The sequence below is a fragment of the Drosophila ananassae genome, chromosome 2L, assembly GCF_017639315.1.
Source record: "Drosophila ananassae strain 14024-0371.13 chromosome 2L, ASM1763931v2, whole genome shotgun sequence".
Taxonomy (NCBI): domain Eukaryota; kingdom Metazoa; phylum Arthropoda; class Insecta; order Diptera; family Drosophilidae; genus Drosophila; species Drosophila ananassae.
Window position 1 is genome coordinate 21307078 of NC_057927.1, and position 20785 is coordinate 21327862.

At 39.1% G+C, this 20785-nt stretch overlaps 2 protein-coding genes, 1 long non-coding RNA gene and 2 other non-coding genes across 6 annotated transcripts; 2 read left to right on the forward strand and 3 right to left on the reverse strand.

Annotated features, from left to right (window-relative positions):
* Window positions 1–1547: 1547 nt before the first annotated feature.
* Window positions 1548–7639, reverse strand: LOC6498986. The gene is made up of 7 exons (XM_001955521.3): window positions 7507–7639; window positions 6196–6796; window positions 4542–5129; window positions 3043–3569; window positions 2825–2921; window positions 2458–2756; window positions 1548–2221 (listed from the first exon to the last, which is right to left on the reverse strand). The coding sequence occupies exons 1-7, from the start codon at window positions 7565–7567 to the stop codon at window positions 1827–1829; spliced, it is 2568 nt and encodes an 855-aa protein (XP_001955557.2). The 5' UTR covers window positions 7568–7639; the 3' UTR covers window positions 1548–1826.
* A 1276-nt stretch (window positions 7640–8915) lies between these two features.
* On the reverse strand, window positions 8916–8995 carry Trnal-uag. Its single transcript has one exon. It is a non-coding gene; the product is annotated as a tRNA-Leu (tRNA).
* Window positions 8996–9847: 852 nt separating this feature from the next.
* Trnal-uag lies at window positions 9848–9927 on the reverse strand. The gene has a single exon. It is a non-coding gene; the product is annotated as a tRNA-Leu (tRNA).
* A 988-nt stretch (window positions 9928–10915) lies between these two features.
* Window positions 10916–12084, forward strand: LOC116656553. 2 transcript variants are annotated; one of them, XR_006507340.1, is made up of 4 exons: window positions 10916–11132; window positions 11189–11331; window positions 11559–11626; window positions 11687–11760. It is a non-coding gene; the product is annotated as an uncharacterized LOC116656553 (long non-coding RNA). The 2 variants fall into 2 exon arrangements; XR_006507339.1 differs by having other exon boundaries at window positions 10917–11132; window positions 11559–12084.
* Window positions 12085–12419: 335 nt separating this feature from the next.
* LOC6501598 (uncharacterized PE-PGRS family protein PE_PGRS20) lies at window positions 12420–14312 on the forward strand. The gene is made up of 2 exons (XM_001955523.4): window positions 12420–12547; window positions 12604–14312. The coding sequence occupies exons 1-2, from the start codon at window positions 12455–12457 to the stop codon at window positions 14233–14235; spliced, it is 1725 nt and encodes a 574-aa protein (XP_001955559.2). The 5' UTR covers window positions 12420–12454; the 3' UTR covers window positions 14236–14312.
* The last annotated feature ends 6473 nt before the right edge of the window (window positions 14313–20785 follow it).

The following is a 20785-nucleotide window of genomic DNA, read 5'->3' on the forward strand; positions in this document are numbered from 1 at the left end:
ACTTGTATTTTCCTAATAATCTTTCACAAGCAAACTTTTGCATTGAATGAAAAATTTTTTTGAATGAAAAACCGGTTTCTGAATGAGTCAATATTTTTGCCGATTATCCAGAAAAAAAGGCTTGCTTTTCAATGTCACTCAAGTTTGCCAATTCCCATATCTATGCTAGCTTTTGTGTTTCTGTCTGCGATAATGTGGTTCAAGGTTAAATACAAATCGCCAAAATGCCGATAATGAGCTGCACAAGCATATCTGTGTATCTGTATCTTCATAGCTATATCTATATCTGTATCTGTATCTGAGGGTGTTGATGGTGTATTCGTGATGGCGCCGCTATGTCTTGGATCTGGTTTTGTGAGCATTTGGCCAGGTGTCATCGTCGCCAGCTGATAAACATCATGAATATTAATGCACGGCTCATAATCACCACGAGCATTAAATCAAAATCCAGTCAAGTCAAAGAGTCAAGTTCACTTTCACTCCATGACGCACTCCGATGATGAGCCGATGAGCGTGCTTGCCTCCTGCCCTCCTCCCTTTCATCCAGCGACTGGCTTTTGGCCAATTTTGGTCAGTGGCCCACTGGCAATCTTGGCTTTGTGTTTTAAGCCACCTGCGCATCGCATACAAATGGCTTGGATCGCTTCGATTTTCGGGCCTGGCTATTTTCGGCTCACACACGGAGGCCTGATGAATGGCCTGGCATCGATTTGGGTTCCGATTTAAAGTCCGATTTGGATTAATTTTTTTTTTTTTGTTTTTGGCAGCACCATTGCATCATTGTATCACTTTTCGAGTGCACGCGAATGGCGGGTGAAAGCAAAGTGTGGCAATCAATGACGACATCAAAGGCGAAGACTGCACCAGCGGGTTTGACCAGCTGGGGCTGGGGCTGCCGAACAGCTGATATGGCCCCAAAGAGAGGCGATTAAGTGGCTGAAAGCTGCACTAAAAACAAATATATAAAATGTATATATATACATATATAAAGAAAGTATATATCATATAAAATGTATGAGCTATCATTGAAAGACAAGCTAAAATTAATTAGCTTTAACTCACTTCTATGGATTTGATGCATGGTGTTTAACTTATTAAACATATTAATATATCATATTTTACTGTTTTTTGAGAAGACCTATTTTCAGGAGCTCTATTCAGTGTGATTCTAAGGCTCTAGTTGCCACTAAAAGTAGAAATACCTTCTTATTTATAGAACATATTTTTATAAATTATATTTTACCAAAACACTATATTTATTGTAAGATTTACATAAAAAACAAATCTTTAAGTAGATTCAGAAAATCCTTTAATGCTGTTTCAAGTCCCTTTCCTTCCTTTAACCAAATGAAATGATACCCTTTTAAGATAAATATATATTTAATTTATTAAATATAGCGAACAGAATGTAGGGACAGAAAGCAATGTAGGGAATATATAATAAAGTACTTAAACTTAAAACTTATAGAAAAAAACGACTGTCATGTGAGTAAATCTTCACCTGCAGCCGTTTAAACGCTCCCATTGTTTCAATTAAACTTCATAGATCGTGTAAATAATTCAGTAGTTTATTTAAATAGAAACATGTTTTTCAGACTTTTGTTACACTCAGACACCGACAATCGGGCAATCAGACAATCGCACTCGCATTCCGCACTCATTCACTCACACGCTTAACCAAATAGTTAATGGCTGGCAGTTAGGTAATTAGAAAAATATGTACAAACAGGCCGGGGGGAAGGCGTTTAAAATATATATACTATCAATTAGGCGCCAATTGTTCCCCTCCCAAAAAAATGTTCAAATTAAAAACTGAAAATCTGACGTCAAGGGAGCAGCAGCTGGTGCTGGGATTCCAACTGGGCCTGTTGCGTCGTTTGGCTATTATTCTTTTTCTGCTGGATAACACCTTCGATCCACTCCGTATATTCGGCCACGTTTGTATAAACGGCCGGCTTTCCGGCCATTCCACACTGCGTGAACCCGTAGCTGACCACACCGTAGGCCACCCACCGCGACTTCTGGCGATCGAAGTACATCAGAGGTCCTCCGGAGTCCCCGGCACACGTGTCCTTTGCGAACTCTCCGCCAGCACAGAGTTGCTTTGGGCCAAGTCTAACGCCGTGGGCATCCAGGACTTTGGTGCAGTTCTCATTCGAGACGTAAGGAATACGCAGTTTTAACTTTATCGGACTGTGTATGTTGATGAAGTACTTGTTGACTGAAAAAGGAAAACAATTTCGCAATTAGATATAAACAATAGGACTAGTTATACGCAGTTCATAAACATAAACATCTAATGAAAAATACTTCCATTTGCTTAGCAATTCAAAGGCGGTTAGGAAAAACACACACAAGATTTTAGCTATTTATCTTTACTTAACAAAACAAACTTCATTAAAAAATATTTAATAGCATATTTTGATAAAAAAGTTTCCATGAAACACAAATACTTACACAAATCCGTACGACCCCAACCGGAAACGGAAAACATCTGGCCCTCCGTCAACTTTAGAGGCTCTGTTTTGTTGGGCAAACATATTGGCATTACAAAATGCGTAAAGGAAACTGGATGTTTCAGTCGAATAATGGCAATGTCATTGTACTTGTAGTTGGAGTACTCCTTGTAGTCGGGATGAACATAAATCTTATCGAAACTTATGTCCAAGGCGGCGTCGGCACAGCTTAAATAGTTTGGTTCTTCAATGCAATCGGGCTCGGTTTTAACATTAAACTCGCCCAAACGAACATGTTTTCTGGGAAATTTAAAATTATTTTTATTTTATTTTATGTATTTTTAAAACATATATTAACTATAGCTTACAGTCCATTGCGTTCTCGTACACCTTCGCCCTGCACACAATGAGCTGCTGTCAGGATATGGCGATCATCGATCAAGGCTCCACTGCAGCCATAGTCATCTGAAATATGTAGTTTTTACTTTAAATATATAATCATATAAATTAAATATGAAATTTGTATTTTATGAGTATTTAATCTCCAAAATATTTCGATAAAAATTCGTAACCCTTTCCAACTCACTTGAATTATAAACGAGCAATGCCAGCCAAGGATACTCATCCAGTTCTGCAATCTCCCCGCCGTAAATGCGATTCGTCACCTGCTTGCCACACTCGTTCAATAGATTAAAGCCAGAACTAGGCTCTACGGTCTGGATTCTCCGCTTCAGTTTCTTCTTTTTAAACCTGGCAGTAACATCCAGAAATCGCCTGTATTCGAACTTGGAGAATTGAAGGACAGGATACAGATAGTCCTGGCCATTTGCTGGACAACAAACTAGCGACTCGAATTCACCCGAAGTCTCACTCTGTTGTTCCACGTTGCACTGAACTTTTTTGAGGAAATTCACCTTCTCCGCCGGCAAGTTAGTGACATTTCGCACCTGCAGATACGCCGCGCATTGGCTGACCTTCACGCACACTCCCCTTTTCATTTCGTTGGGAATATCGCAGCCCGGCAGCTCCTTTTCCATATCGAAATCCACGGCCGTAACCGAAGTAATTGCGAGATATATCCATATCGGGTTGACCGTACTGAGCTGCATGTAAGATAATTAGTCGATGTCGATCACAGACACAATCACAGATACAATCTGCAGATACAGTATCTACAAGCGGCGGCGAAGGCGAGCGAACCGAAACTGAATGGCAAATGGATTTGTTTAAGCCAAGAGTGCCAAAATAAAAAAAAAAAACAAAACCGAAAACCCGAAGACGGCCAAAAGAGTCGAAGATGTTGGAGAAGTCGGAAGAGCCGAAAGCTCCGATCGAGTCAAGTGTCAACAAAATGATCAGCCGCCCCCGCCCCATTTTAGCGGCCCAAAAAACGAGTCCAAAAGTGCACTCGGGGATCGGTATCGGTCCGGTTGCCATATTCATATTGCATAATGGTCAACAACTCAGCTGGCCAGCTAGCCAGCTGGTTTCACTTTCGTTCGGCAGATCTTGGCCATTTCAAGGCGAAACTGTAGCCCACTTTTAGGAGGAGCTCGGACACAAAAAGCTTAACGCTTGTGTTTTGGCCAAAGTCCAAGCCAGAACAAGAAACACCTGCCAATACCGGAAGTTTATGCTTTTTGTTTCTTGTGGTTTCGTGCCGCCATAAAATTGGCAATTAAAATCCAGTGGCAATGTCATTGGCTGGTGGCGATTGTTCGAGGTGTTGGATTCTGGCTGGAAAATCCAAAGGTTTCTTGACCAGGTCAATAGCTTGGGTGGGAAGGCGGGAAACAAGCCAGCAGAGTCTTAAAGTTAAACGGGAAACGTGATTTTCAATTATTGTGAAATAAGATAAGAAATATGGTGAAATAATTTATTTAATAAAGAAATATTTTAATTCAAAAACTTAAATAAACTAATCAATGTTATAATTTTAGTATTCACCTAAAACTACTATATATATATTTCAAATAGTTATATATATATATATCTCAAATAGTTTCTAGACTAAGCTAAGAATAGGATAAAATCACATTTGGTGCTTTTGGGTTTGGGGGGATCTGGAGTAATCCTTTTTATGCTCTAATATTTTGCCTGATCCAGATATCATAGGCAGCCACACTTGTGTAAACACCAGGCCAGTCTTTAAGGCCGCACTTGTAGCCGAAGGACACAACGCCCTCCAGGACCCAGGAATCTCCCCAGAATCGCATCAGAGGCCCGCCGGAGTCTCCATCGCAGCTGTCCTGTGCGAATTGTCCGCCAGCGCACAGTTGAGTCGACTCCACGTTGATCTTGATCTGGGAGAACTTCTGCCGGCAACGGGCTGGTTCCACCAACTTAACAGTGACCTTTTGCTTAATGGGACTCGCGGCCGATCTCAGAGTGCGTCCCCAGCCGGATACTGTGAAGGATTGACCCGCCTGGCGGGGTTCTACGCCCACAGCCGAGGGCAAACAGATGGGCTTAATACTGTCCGAATAGCGTACACTCCGATCCAGTCGGATTAGTCCAATATCGTGGATCTGGTTGGGAGACCTCTCTTTGTAGCCTTCGTGGACCCGGATCTCCTCATAGCCCAATCTCTGGGCGGCCGCAGCGCAGTTTCCACCATTGGGAGGACAGTCCACTGCGGTGCGTGTGTCATGCTCGCCCAATCTTACCGAGACACTGAAAGAAATTTGTTCAATAGATCAAAATTAATATTCAATAGACTAAAATAAATGTTCTTATTAATATGTATATTTTTTTAATTAGCTATTAAAAAACAATTGTTTTTTTTCAGTGCACTAAAAGCTAATGAATGAGCATTTAAACTGCGGCTATTAAACCCTAGAATTAGCTGCTAATTGGTGCCTGGCCAACGCCAAAATCAAAGCGTAGCCAATTGAGAACTCAAAAAGGCCGTGAATCATCAGAAGCGGCTAACAAGAGGCGAAACACCTCGGATCTGGTTTTTGAGACGTCTAATTAATATTCTTGAAATCAGCAGCGTCTAACTCTGCTTGGGGATCCCTTTGGCCTCGTTTAATGACTTACCCGGAGAATGCAACCGGATTCGAGGAATTGTGGAACAAACAACCATGAATAAGCCACTTTCGCCGGTTAAACTAAACTGGAATGGATAGTAGTCACGATATTATCGTAATACTCACAACTTGATTCCGACGCTCATTCATAAATCGGGGCAGGAGATCCATAGTAAAATCCCCTATTTCCGATCAAAAACATCGATAGTCACTTCAAACTAATGGAATATTTTTGGGAGAGCTCTTAAAAAAAAGTTATTTCCGAAAGTAGATGGACAGTAAATCCCCTAATCTTTTAAAGAAGTTTATGCAAATGAGAAAAATCCCCCTTTCTTTGATTAGGAAAAGTGCCAATCAACTTGTGGTTACAAAATATCTGTAGATAGATGTATTCTCAAAGCCGGAGTATCCCATAAATTGTTCAAATAAATTTTAGCAAACCAATCTTATAACCTGTCAGTCTTAGAGGTTTCTTTTCCTAATGGGAGTTTCCTAACAATTATACTTTTAATTACGGAAAGTTTAGCGATAAATGATTCGCAAAAAACCGTAAAAAAAGAACAAAAACCCATAAATAAAATTAAATTTTTTTTCATCAGATTAAAGTTAAGTTCGTGCCCTATCCATCCTAAATAAAAGATTTACAAAATAAACCTTGAAATGCAGTTCTTAAATCCTTTGGAATAATCCTCTTTACAGTTACTTACAGAGGTCCAATCTCCTTTACGATCCTTCCGGTAAGACAATGGGCAGCCGTAAGGACATATCTCTGATTAATCAGGGATCCTGCACATTTTGCTGCGACGCCATTTCCACTCCGTAGACGATACTCCAACAACGTCATCCAAGGGAATTCATTAAGATTGGTATCCTCGCCTCCATAAATCCGATTAACGATTTCCACGCCCCCGCAGGTTGGAGGCTGGGGCAACAGAGAGGAGCCATCTCCAGTGGCGGGGCTTTGGAAGGAGGCTCTGTCGTTGCTGCTCTGTTGATTGCCAAAACTCCAAGAAGCATCACCTCTCTGATTGGGAAAGGCAAAGGTCGAGGGTCTCTCGTCCTCCCAATCGCCACCGAAACCCTCGTAATCCGGGAAGTTGGTCAATCGCCTGCTCCGCACATATCCTGTGTCCCGCGTACAACAGACATAAGGACGATTATCGGCGCCCATTCCGCAGGCGGAGTTCTTGAGGAACTGCTTCTCCAGGTCGGACAATCTGGCCTGGCTCAGCACCGAATACAGGGTCTGGCACTGGTTAATGTGAACACAAAGTCCAGGCCTCTGGTTTGGGTTATAGCACCGGGCATCTGCAACAGGTAATATCAAAACATATTAATCTGGTTTTGGCTCTGGTTCTGCAGGGGATGCCCCCAGATGGGATGCACACGCGTCGTCGGCGACATTCTTGTGGTCGCTTAACAAAGATTGATCGTGGCTCACACAAAAAAACAAGGTGTCTTTAATTAATATGATTCTTTTTTTTTGGTAAATAAAATAGGTTCTTTTCACTGAGAGGTCATAAAAAACACAACCCCAGCCACAAAAGAGATAGAATAATTCAGGATTTTTGCCGTTCGTATAATAAATAATGATAGTATTCTATATGGAAAAATCCGGCTCAAACTTAGTTTCCGCTTTAATTCTATAATTTCTAAGTAGTTATATTTTCCAATTATGGCTTAAATCTTTTTTAAAACATCTATCATGATTGTGTATGCCTATTCATAGGTATTTCCAAGAGCAAAGGACACCTGTAGAACATTTTCCTAACACGTTATGGGGATTTATTCTTGTGCAGTTACACATATGACCGCTAATCACTAATTGCCGATCACTTGAAACTGGGCAAATGCCCAGTTGACTTGTGGCGCGTGCAATCTTCCCGGCCAACTGGTCCAACCGGCTCAATTATAACCGCTAACATGACACCCTCGCACTTGTGAGTTTTCCCTCCACATATATTTGGGATTTTTTATTGCAATGGTCATTTGACCATTAAATATTATTAAACACTCACTCTGGCCTCTGGCCTCGTTAGCAATAAGAATGCAAAATATAACCGTCGCGAACACTTTCATTTTTTTTTATATTTTTCAACTTAAAATCGGACTCGATCTGTATTGCTTCCAACTGACCGGTAAGCGCTTGAATGTGAGAAGCTGAAGTTGGGCTGATGCTTTTATAGCCTGAGCTCAAGTTCGGGGTTTTGCTCTCAGGGTTCTCGACAGATCGGGTTTATCAATGGAGAGCATCTGTTCTTCACTCTGCGGTTAGATCGTTTACTAGTGGCTAGTACGGATCACTCAGAAAAATTATGATTAAGCCGTCATTCCAGTATGACGTATGAATTGTGCTTTTGAGAAGACTAACAAACAATTATCAACTTGTTATAGAACTTATTATAATATAAACTAAAAAAATGATAACAATAAATCGATCTATTATTAACTCATTTTATAGCTTTATTTTTCAGAGAATTATTCTTTCTGTGTATAATTTTCGGCAAGATGCGTGTCACTGGGTGACACAGAAGGTTTTCCTATCCTAAGAAATATGCAAAAATATGCCAAATCAAAGGGTGCAACGAACTTGGTGTTTCTTAAGGTCTTATCAAATATGTGACGTTTTTTATTCTGCAATATTTTTAAACGTCATACATATTAAACAGAAACAAATTAGTGATTCCAGATTTTATTTTTATCAATTTTCCTCGGAAACTTACTGATCAGGAATGTAAAAGTTATGAGATTACATAGGGTTCTTATTTTATTTATTGACATCACCAGGCCACATGGATTATTAGGGATTTGCCCTTTATTAAATATCCAATTATAAATAACTATGTAACTCTTAAGCCATTTGGTTTTTAATAACTTTTCACGGCTCTCAAAATCCATCAGCAAAATAGATTTTGTTATTCCCGGTGGCGCCAGGTGATTTACCAAAAGCTAAAAGATTCTCAGTTCAGGGTGTCATCTATGTAAACCAGTTTCAAATGCGTTCCGAAAAATTTCCACAGCTTGTAAATGAGCATTTGTTTTTTTTTTTTTTGCCCGAAAACCTAATGTTTCAGTGGCCTATCTCGAAAGCTAAAATCTTTGTGGTATTTAAAAGTCAAAGTTGGGTTGCCGGAAATAACCACGGGATACGTTTCGGACATTTGATACTTTCACCCGTTTGATTTCAAAGGCGAAAGCACAAACCCTTTAATTTCCTGGCGCAGGATCAACATGTTAGCCATGAAAGAAAGGGGTTTTCTGCCCACCACGCGGAAAATGTCATCGCCAGATAAACGGGGACGCAGTTTTGAGCCCCGGGTCAGGGGTTGCGCCTTTGTCCCATTGCGCGACTTCTAATTAGACGTGCAATATGTAAAAAAAAGTCCTGTATCCTGCTGCTTAACAAAAAATGTAAGGATAAACCCACTGACAGCGGTGGGATTCGAACCCACGCCCTTTCGGACTGGTGCCTAAAACCAGCGCCTTAGACCGCTCGGCCACGCTGCCGCATGCCGCCTGCGAGCCAGAAGGTTCTGATGGAAGCAAGCAATAGAATTCAGCATTATCTCTACAGTTAGAACAATTATATTGTACCAATTACTCACTAGAACGTACATTTGTAATATTTATTTATTTATTTATTTACATTCTGTTAGCTTAAAGTTAAAACTAAAGCTACAGGGGGGGGGCGTTGCAGCCATAGCTACTAAGGCTTTCGGCTGGCTCATTTATTTTATTTTTTGTTTTTCGTAGTTACATTTTTTGTTATACATTTGTAATATATATTAAGTATGTGTGTGATTACAGGGTCGCAAGGCTAATTACCTATGTTTAAAGCTGATTAACTATTGAGCTTATATACTGAGTAGGACAAATGGCATAGATAAAATTCAACTATTATATCCATTATGTTTTAAATATATTCAAAACTGTTTTTTATTAAAAGGACTCAATAGATAATAATATTTTTTATTCTATTTATGTTTAATATGACGTTGAGCTACAAAAAAATTATAAAATAGCCTAAAACACATTTAAACGTAACATACAAAACGTAGTCACTGTGAGTAACAAACATAAAAAAATACAATTTTCCTATCAACTTTATTTCATCAATTCTGTCTTAACATCTGTCTTAAAATATGCTATGAATATTAAAAAAAATAGTATTAGTGTCTTATATTTAATTTTAAATATAAATATCAGATTAAAACATTTATTTTATAAAACAAAGAGCGTTTATGGTATGCCAAAGTATTACATCCATATTAACAAAGTCACACAGCGTGTTATGTTTTAAAATTTTATTCACGTTAATTAATAAATTTAAAAATAAATAAAATAAAAAAGGAAACCTTGTGACAGCGGTGGGATTCGAACCCACGCCCTTTCGGACTGGTGCCTAAAACCAGCGCCTTAGACCGCTCGGCCACGCTGCCTTGGTGCTCATCGTGTCAAATGCGCACCTTGAACTAAGCCCCATAGAAAGCATAGCGCAGGGTCGTTGTTGGCATAGTTTTGGGGATGATTTCTGAGCAGTGTTGCCGAGGCAGTCTCAAAAAGGTAGTATAAATCGTATTAACGCAGGGAAATGTAGTCAAAATATAGGCGCTTGTTTTTCTTGGTTTTAATATAAAATAAGTAAAGTATTTTAAGTAAATGAAATTATTCCAAATTACTACATCCATAATGGGCATAAAACTACTATATAAACTTTTTTAGCAAACGGCTGTAATAATGCCAGCACTTTTACGAGCATCGCCATCGAAGCGATTCTAATTCATTGGCAAACGCATTTTGATTTTGCGATAATGAGGGTGGGGGTTGCTTTGAAACACCTTTTACAGCAACCTTCCCCTTTCCAAGGGTCCTGACCCCCTCCGAAGGTCCTGAGGTCGCTAACACCCTGCGCTATTCGGTATTTACGATTTTAGCATTTCGGAAATTCGCAAATTTTGTATACCCTTACAAAAGGTATATTCTTTTATTAAACATTTATCGAGCTTTAATAGATGTATTTTTCAAAGAGTATTAAAAACTCCCTATAAAGAAACCGTTTTTTTATTCCGAACAGTAGCAGAAGCTACAGATTTTATAGCATTTTTATGTGGTCATAGTTTCGCTTTCGTTTTAGCCTTTTACGAGTATTTTATAACTTGTTTACATTAGGCGAGTGAACTTCCGAACATCCCCCCAAAAAATGTCACGTAACGGAAGTGCTGGGAATCGTTTTATGCAAAAATCTATCAAATCGCTGGCGGGCTGCATAAAAAACGTCATAAATGTCGATTGCTGGATTCTGAATAAAATAGCACCGAATCGTTAAAGATGTAAGTCAGTTAGAATCGAGATTGTTACAATGCACCAAAGCGAATCTGTAAAAAATCGAAGATTAAATGGATTAAGTTTTTTTCTGGTAAATGTTTTTCAACAACTTTCAACAGATGAAATGTGGCTGAAATGGGGAATGGTGGCACTATACCTTCTAACTTTAACAAATTCTTCATTTTCGAATGATATTTTAGAGATACAAACTGATAAGCTTACAAACAGTGTTGAAAATAATATGGAAACAATGGCTAAAAACTTGGAATCATCACTTGGAGTTAGTAAACTAAAAAATCAACATATTAATGATGATTGGGTAAGCTAAAAAATATTTTATAAATATTGAAATCTATAGATTCATTTACTCTTAAGGCAAGTCTTGGATTTCATATTAAATTATTGATGGGAAAGGAATTGAAGGAAAATCCAGACCGTAATTATTTTATTTTTCATTATTTGAGTAAAAATCGTTTTCATCGTTCAGCCAACAAACTCAAGGAGCGCTCTTTTAACAGGTAACAATAATAAATTAGTTAGTACAATTATTAAAAAACAAAACCACACTCCAGAACAAAATATTTAAACGATATGTCTTAAGTTTAAATACCTCGCGTTTCCAATTGGAGTTAAGTGCAACGAATTGATTTTTCAGGCATATCCTTAACCATTCAAGTTTCTCAAATTAGTGGAACGATGACAGCCCATTTAGTAGTACATCTTATTTTAACTCTCTTATTTGCAGAGCTGTTCCACATAATTGAGGCCACAAACAAAAACATAAAAAATAATCGACAGGATGTAAAGGACAAGGTAGTTAGCCATAAGTCTGACTTGATTTTAAGCAAAAAAATAAAAGCTGTACTATTTTAGTCCTCATTGGAGGGAAACCAGCGTGACAAAACTGTTTTTAAAATCAAACCCGCCGAAAACACCTACATACAATTTAATTACAACCGACAAAATGGAAAAAATCCAACTGCTTCTAGTGGAAATAAAAAAAAGGAACCTCAATACTTTCTGAATTTCGAATTCAACAACTACCAAAATCCGAAAACAGCAAAGGATCGGCAAGCACTTTCCAATAAAGTTAAAATGCGACGAACCAGAAAACGATTGCTTCCAAATGGAATGCCAAATCCATACAATTATTTTCCATTAAAAGGAGAAGACATGTAGTCTAAATGTTTACTCATAAGTATTAAAAATAATTTGGGACTTTTTATTCATTCATGAAAGATTACCTGGAATAAACCATATGATAAGAATAATTGGGGAAGCAAAATTATTTCATGACACATTTATTAGTGATTCAAAATAATATAATATTAATGATAAATGTAAGAATTAGACAACAATATAAATATAAACATTTTAAAGGTAGTTTATCAAAAGCCAGACAGTTTTCAGATATCAGCCCAGACCTAAGAGACATTGAATTCTTTATCTAAACGCCATAACTTTTAGGTACTTTCCTTTCCTGAGGAAAAAACAATTGTATAAGGTAATAGAATAGAAAATGGATCAATCACCGAGTGCGTCTCAGATAAGGAATTTGAAGTTCAAAGTTTGAACCAAAGATAAAATTTAGGTATATAAGGCCTGAAAAAAGCCCTCTTAAGTTTAGTTTAAAATTAAAGCATGAAGAATTCAGTGATTTTGCTGTTGGTGGTTGCCCTGGTGGGTCAACACCAAATCAGCGCCAAAAGCCTGATCAGTTCTCCCCCAGTAGTGGTTAGTATAACTTTTAAAAAAGAATATATAATAGTATAAATCACTGTGTTTTATAGACATCTTCATCGGATAATTCTAGTAGCGTTACCAAAAGTACTGACACAGAATTAACCTGTGCCTGCTCCTGTTCCAGTGATAAAAAAAGCCCCTCCAATGTTGCAGGAAGCATTGCTGGTGGAGTAGCCAATGCTGCTCATGATGTAGCTGGATCTGCAGGAGCTATTGCCCATGATATTGGAAGAACTGCTGGGATTATAGGACACAATGTTGCTAGTGCTGCCGGCAATGCCGCCCACGATATTGCAGGATCAGCGGGAACTATCGCTCATGACATTGGTAGGACTGCCGGCATAATTGGACAAAACATTGGAGGAGCCGCCGGAAATGCTGCTCATGACATTGCAGGTTCTGCAGGAACTATCGCTCATGATATTGGAAATGCTGCAGGAAGTATTGGTCAAGCTGCCGGAAATGCAGCAGGAAATGCTGCCCACGATATTGCTGGATCGGCTAATACTGTCGCCCACGATATTGGAAACGCTGCTGGAAATATTGGTCAAGCTGCGGGAAATGCTGCAGGAAGCATAGCTGGAGCTGCGGGAAATGCTGCTCATGATGTTGCAGGATCTGCTGGTACCATCGCCCACGATATTGGAAACGCTGCTGGAAATATAGGTCAAGCTGCGGGAAATGCTGCAGGAAGCATTGCTGGAGCTGCAGGAAATGCGGCTGGAAGCATTGCAGGAGCTGCTGGAACCGTCGGACATGACATTGGTAAAGCTGCTGCAAATGCTGCAGGAAGCATAGCTGGAGCTGCCGGAAATGCAGCTCATGATATTGCAGGATCGGCTGGAACTGCCGCCCATGACATTGGAAAAGCTGCTGGAAGTATTGGTCAAGCTGTGGGAAATGCTGCTGGAAGTGCTGCCCACGATATTGCAGGATCTGCGGGAACTGTCGCCCATGACATTGGAAATGCTGCTGGAGATGTAGCCGGAGCTGCGGGAAATGCGGCAGGAAGCATTGCAGGAGCTGCGGGAAGTGGTGCTCATGATGTTGCAGGATCCGCTGGAACCATCGCCCACGATATTGGAAATGCTGCAGGAAATGCTGCCCATGATATTGCAGGATCTGCGGGAACTGTTGGTCATGACATTGGAAATGCTGCTGGAAGTATTGGTCAAGCTGCGGGAAATGCTGCTCATGATATTGCAGGAGCTGCAGGAACTATTTATCACGATGCTGGGAGAGCTGCGGGAAATATTGGCAACGACATTGGAAATTCCGCTGGCAATATCGCGAGTAGCATAGCCAATGCTTTTGGAAATGGAGTCAATTCCGCCGCGAACGCCGCCAGCAATGCAGCTGGAACTGTTGCTCATGTCTCGAGCCATGTTGCAGGTGATCTTGGTAATGCTGCTTCCAATATTTTCGGACATATTGGCAATACGGCTGGCAATGTCGCTGGACATATTGCTAATACAGCTGGCAATGTTGCTGGTGATATTGGCAATGCCGCTGGCAACGTCATCAATGGGGCGGCTAATACTGCCAGCAATGTGGCAGGAGATATTGGCAATACTGCCGGCAACATTGCAGGCGATATTGGCAATGCGGCCGGAAATATTGCCAGTGATGCTGCAAATGCGGCAAACAATATTATTCACTCCATTACTGGTATATTTTAGAGGTAATTTAAAAAGAAATACTTCTCTTTTAACTTTAAATTTCGAGCAAATCAATAAAAATTTTGAATAACACTTAATTCAACATATTTATTACTCAAAAAACTCTCTTTAAAAATAGATTCACCTGACTTGACCTAAGCTATTAGGTTGTAAGTGGGCTTTTTATTAAAAATAGTTGTTAATCAGATGAATAAAGTATGAATTCCCCCTAGTTGTAAGTAGTTCAATTAACAGAAACATATTTAATTGCCAGAAGAGCCTGGTGAGTGCTTCTTTTGTGTTCCAATTTAGCCCAAGTCCATCAACAAGTTCAGCATCAATTAGGTTGAGTTGTTTTGAAATCCAAGAACTGTAAGCAAGGTCGAGTTCCAATTTGAAAATGCGTGCATCTGCTCCAGGCCGGAGATCCCTTGATTCCTCGATCCCCCATTTGGGGGAAGTCATATCACAGAAAAGGGGTCAAATGATACGAAAATCGATGTCGGAACACGTGATTCCCGGCAACATTAGGGGATCAAGTTACCCAAAATAATAACCATGGCAAGGGCAGAACCACCATACACTCACATGAACGATGTTTTTAAATTTAAAAAAATTTTTATTATGACAAGTATTAGGTGGCTTTTGTTCCTGGTACCTCCAGAATTTAGGTCATCATCCATGGCACTGGAATGGGGGAACAAGGTACAATGAGGGCCAGCTATTCCGGAAGACGTTCTCGACGGTCGTCGTTATAATTTTTTCTACCCGGCCCCCGAGCCATTATGTTGCTTTATCGAGCGGCAAATTTCGATACCTCCTCCATCGCGTCCACGATCATGGGTCACCCTCACGATTCTCACCCACAAACGAAAGTCGTGCCAGCCAGCACTCGAACCTGCAATTATGAAAATTAACAAACATTTTGGTAATTAATTTCGGCAACCCTTTTGGGGCGGCGCCTCCCTGTGACTGCGACGTGGCACCCATAATCCCGCATTAATTAAAATGCACAACCCGTAATCTGCCACCCACGAAATATGGCTTTGGGAGGTGATTGTGACCACTAGATGGATAAATAATAAAATAGACAAAATATGAATGGAATATTCAAATACTCTATGTAGTTAAAATTTGTTTAAAAATTAAAATAAATTGTGGATTAATAAAATAAACCTTAAAACCATAATGTCATTATATAAAATGAAATCCCTTTTTAGGTTATTGAAATTTAGTCCCTTTGAAATAACCCAAAATGCAAGGGTATAATTATGATAATAGAAATCGTTTTAAATAATTTGTGACACTCTTTGTCCGTCAATAGGCCATCAACGTTTGGGCCATTAATTGGCGGTTTGACAGCTGAAAGAGTTGGAAAGCGGAATCCACATCCGCGGCGGATCGCAGTCCGTTTTGTGTGGGTGTGATTTGGTAATTGAATCACACAACTCGTCTCACTTACCAACGCACACAGAAAAGTGCTTATATCGCAGATATATATATAGGATATAAGCATTGGATCGGGGCAGAAAAAGAAGAGAACAGGACGGCAAATTGTGCAAATCGTGTTGGCCAAAAAACCGGTTTCGGCCTGTTTCTATGTTAGTGGTCAAGGTCTAAGGAGCAGCGGACAGACGGACACACGGACAGACGGACGGAGAAGCTTTGCCGAGGAGCGGCTGGTGGGGGGAATAAACAATAACAGCAGGCCCAGTGTGGCGGCGAACACTGAACAAAAACCCAAGTGAAAAAAAAAATAAAATGGACAGCAACAAAAACCACAACGAGTAAAACAGAACCAAAAGGAGTCACGAGAATTGCATAAACAATGTATGTACAAAGTCTGGCAGGGTACATACATAAATCGAGTTATATATAGCTGGAAAGAGACCGAGGAAGAGTTAAAACCACTGAATAGGGTGCCTCAAGCTTCAATGGTTTTAAAAGATAGTTTAAGTGGCATTACCAACTAAGCACTATATTAAAAATATATAAATATGATTAAAATTTCAGGTATTTTATCACCTCCCTCTCTTGAGCGGACACACGGACACAAGCACACACGGCACATTCATTTTCAAAATACTTTTCAAAGTCAAAGCTCTTTTGAAAAACGACTCACCCTAATAAGAATTCAAGAGGCACGCACATGCATCATGCAACATGCAACAGCGGCGTGATTGCAACGCAGCAGAAAAAAACTGCATATGCATCGATGTGGCATCTAAACAGACGGCATATTGTACATAAGTGCATCGTTAAAAAAAAACTGCATTTACTCAGGCCTCTGCAATGGTGTTTGTGTGTCAAAAAGGGTTGCCAAACCACTTTGCGCCTCACCATATATACAAAATATATATCTATATATATATATATATTTGACGATATATACACCACCCAATGTGAACAATGCACACTGGCAGGACAGTAAAGGAGAAATCCCTATAATGAACATTGTTCAAGCCACAAAACTGGTTTTCGATTACGTCGACTTACCTCTTACCCCATCCCTTCTACCAGAAAAAAAAAAATAAAGAAGCCAAAGGTTGTCTTATCGCTTCCCGCAGAAAAGGCACTTGACCAAAACCCAAATGCAAAAAAAAACCTAAAAGAGATTGGAATCGGAGGGTTTTAGTTAAATATCGATGCAGAGCCATGATTCCTCAACTGCAGCATTAATCGTCGCCAGTTCAGCTGTCAGCTGTCACTGCCAAAACAATTTTCGGGGCTTTGTCTATAATTTGCGACACTTCACACGCACATCAACGACAGCTTCATTAAAATTAATTAATGCCTAGGCACACACACAAAATTATACACTGAAAAAATAATAGATTAAGTATCATTACAGGTGAAAGAAATATTTAAAAGACAACCTTTTCTAGAAATATATTTTCTTTTTAAAGAAAAGTTTAAAGAAACTACCATGTAGTTATCCTTTTTTAGGGAAAATATTTTTCCAAGTGCCTTAACCCTAAAACTATAGAAACACATCTAGGACCTAAAACCCAAAAAAGGGGGGGTCTGGGGATCGACATCATTAAGCTGGTATCAGTTTACAACGATTTTCCCCTAGTCGGGGGGCAGCCGAAAAAAAATATTCACAAATTAAATTAAATGAAGTGAGTGTGAAAATGCCGCAGGTGGGAGATGGAGGTGGTAGGGAAATGTGGAAAGCCACAGAGTGCAAATGGCCCGACGAGTGGGCCTGGTCAAAAGGAAACACGCTCAAGTGATTTCCATTCCAAACACCCCTGACCCGGCATTTCGGCCATATACCATACACATTTACTCACCTGTACCCTCCTGTCTGGCTGTTGATGTTAAATCAAGATAAGCAAATTGTTGCCGAAAAATAGAGGCTCACAAAGGAAGCGATTTGGACGTTTTAATGATGATAGAGCATGACACAGAATAAATGAAAATGAAGTGTGGAAAAAATTCATTTAAATTGCGGGGTAAACACAAAAAAACGACACAAAAAATAACTGTTACACGAGAGGTTAAAGGGTAAGAGGATTTTGGGCCGGGAAAGGCGAAGCTCTTGATTAATGATTGGAAAGGATTATTTTGATATGCTCGGGAGGAACCTCCAATGACGGGCACAATTATTTGCTCACTGGCAAAGTGAAAAATTCTATTCCGCTGAAAGAATCAACAAGGTGGAACTGTTGCTTCTTAAGTAAAAAATGTTTTAATAGATCCTCCTAAAAAATTTGATGCATGCATGGGAAGGACAATATGACCCCTTAAGAAGGCTATATCTTTGCCAAAACACATCCTATTCATGAGCGGAATGCCTTAATCGATTTGTAGATCGATTCCCCGCCAATCTGCATCAAAACCTACAAACAAAATATTTTTTAGATTTTTTCCAAATTTTCTGGGGGATCCCCTTCAAAAACGTTGAAGAATGCATGGCAAGGACAATATGCCCCTTGGGAAGGCTTTTTGGATTCTTAAGCGGAATACCTTAAACGATTTCTATATCGATTCCCCGTCACCTCGTTCCTTTTTTAGATTTTTTCCCAAAATTTCTGAAGGATCCCCTTCAAAAATGTTGAAGAATGCATGGCAAGGACAATATCCCCCTTTGGAAAGCTATATCTTTGCCAAATCACATTCGATTCTTAAGCGGAATACCTTAAACGATTTCTATATCGATTCCCCGTCAATTGGCATCAAAATCCACCCATAAAATATTTTTTAGATTTTTTCCCAAAATTTCTGAAGGATCCCCTTCAAAAATGTTGCAAAATTCATGGCAAGGAAAATATGCCCTTGGGATTCATGAACGGAATACCTTAAACGATTTCTATATCGATTCCCCGTGTGAATCAAAATCCACCAATAAATTATTTTTTCGATTTTTTCCGAATTTTCTGGAGCAACTCTTTCAACAAATTGAAAGAAAGAAGGTTAGGTTAGCGTTATTTATGCGAAAGTTTATTTGGAATGTTCCCGGTACCCATTCAAATTTGTTGGGTCACAAAATTACTTTCAATTCAAAAATTATCCTAAATTTAAGCAAATGGGAGCCGCTCCCCAACACATGTATTCGCACTTTAGAAGGCAAAAAATGTAGTCTCGAGCTGCTCCTGATGTTTGTCGTAAACAAAAGTCTCGATAATTATGATAATTTTGTTTTATGCTCCGTTTGTCTGCCTTTCAGCTCCTTTTCCCCCAGCACTCTCTTGTTGCCTTGACCAAATTGTCGTTTTCATAAAAGAAAATGTCCAAAAAATAACTCAACGACAAGTGTGTGCAAATGGTTTGGTATACATGGATATTAACACATTTATATGCATATGCACTGGTAAAAAAAATATTTAAAAAAAATATTATTTATATGTTATATGATTCTGAAAATTGTGGGAACATAGGTTGACTAAAAAGGTTGATTTATCCACCTTATGAAATCAGAATGACTTCTAACAAAATGATTTTGAAATAATATTGATTTAAATATTATATTAAAATTAAAGTGTACCTAAAAAAACACACATACATAAAACTTGACTATGTTTTGAATGCATCTTCCTTGCCTTATTTTTTGTGGTTGCCCAACCTGTTTCACCTGAGCGAGCTTCCCTTTAAAAAAGCCCGAAATTAAAAAGCCTGTGACAAGTGGACAGTAGGTAGGGTTCATTATCATCATGGTTATTATAATTATAATTTGGTGTCTGCTTTTTTGGGGTTTCCTTTGTGGCCGCCTGGAATCCTTTACGAGAAAGAGAGGAATTTAACAGCAGCCACTGCACTTAGTAGTGGTTGAAACTGATTTAGTATATAAGTATATAGAAGACAGAGCTTCCTGTTCTTACCCCACAACCTGCTCTTTGGGAGCCTTTCTAAGCAGCAATTCTTAAATGGACAGTGAGGCGTCTCAAGGTCTTCGCTGTCAACTGATAAAGAGATAATATTGCAAAAAAAAAGAACAGAAATGCAGAGGCTCAAAAAGTGAAGTAGCAACTGTCTGACTGACATACACACACCACACAAACACACACGAGTACACCCAAAAGCCATGATATCATCGCAGAAACAGAAAAAATATATATTCGCAAAACAGGCTGACTGAAATAAACTGCAGAAGAGGTAGTACAGTGAAAATATATACCATTTTTTAAATAATTCATAGGTTAAGATATTAAAAAAATACATGAAATAAATTTAAAAATTTTGTAGAACTTAAAATAACAAGGATTTTATAGTGTCTTTTTTTTAAATAAATATAATTAATGTCTAAATATTAGGCAAATTTTTTTTCAAGTGCATATATTCTATCTGACAATCGACAGAGAGGGGAGAAGACCCACGTATATCCCCACTCTTCACACACACACACATCGGCAAGTTCAAGTTTGTGAGACAGGATCCCATTCAAGGCCCCAACCAGCAGACTGCGAAGCAAAAAAAACAGAGACAGAACAATGTGGTAGGGAGGTTGGGGAATGGGATAGAGCACGTTGAAAAATCGCAAACAAGTTTCGCTTTTATTTAGTGGCCAACAACAACAACAACAATAACAGCGCCAACTTGCAGATTCCCCCATCACACAGGCGCAAGTTCCACATACGTGGCCTTATATAGAAAAGGGGCAGGCACTATATAGTACCCATACCCATATCCAAGCCTCAGCCGAACTTTGGCGATCCGATGCGAACGAATGTTCCACAGCTTTACGTGCCACAGCATAAAAATGGAACAGGCAGCTGAAGATGCAAAGACTGGCGGTTACATTTGGGGGCAACTAAATGGGGTTTCTCCACTTTTATTTAGTATAAAATTTAAGAATTATAGTGTAAAGATTATAGAATTATGTTTATAGAAGACAAAGATACAATCGCTTTTAAAGTTCTTAATGATATTTCATAGATTTAATATAATAAAAATTTTTTTTTAATAAAACCTTATAGTATCTACTATTTTCCGATCCTTTGCTGTTGCAAGTTTCTGGCAAAAGCAAAGGGAATCGCACTTAATGCTCCACTGATTGCACAACGATCGTTAAAAAGGGAGAATCCGATAGATGCAAGAGGGAGCCAGTGGCGGATACCAGGGGAATTTC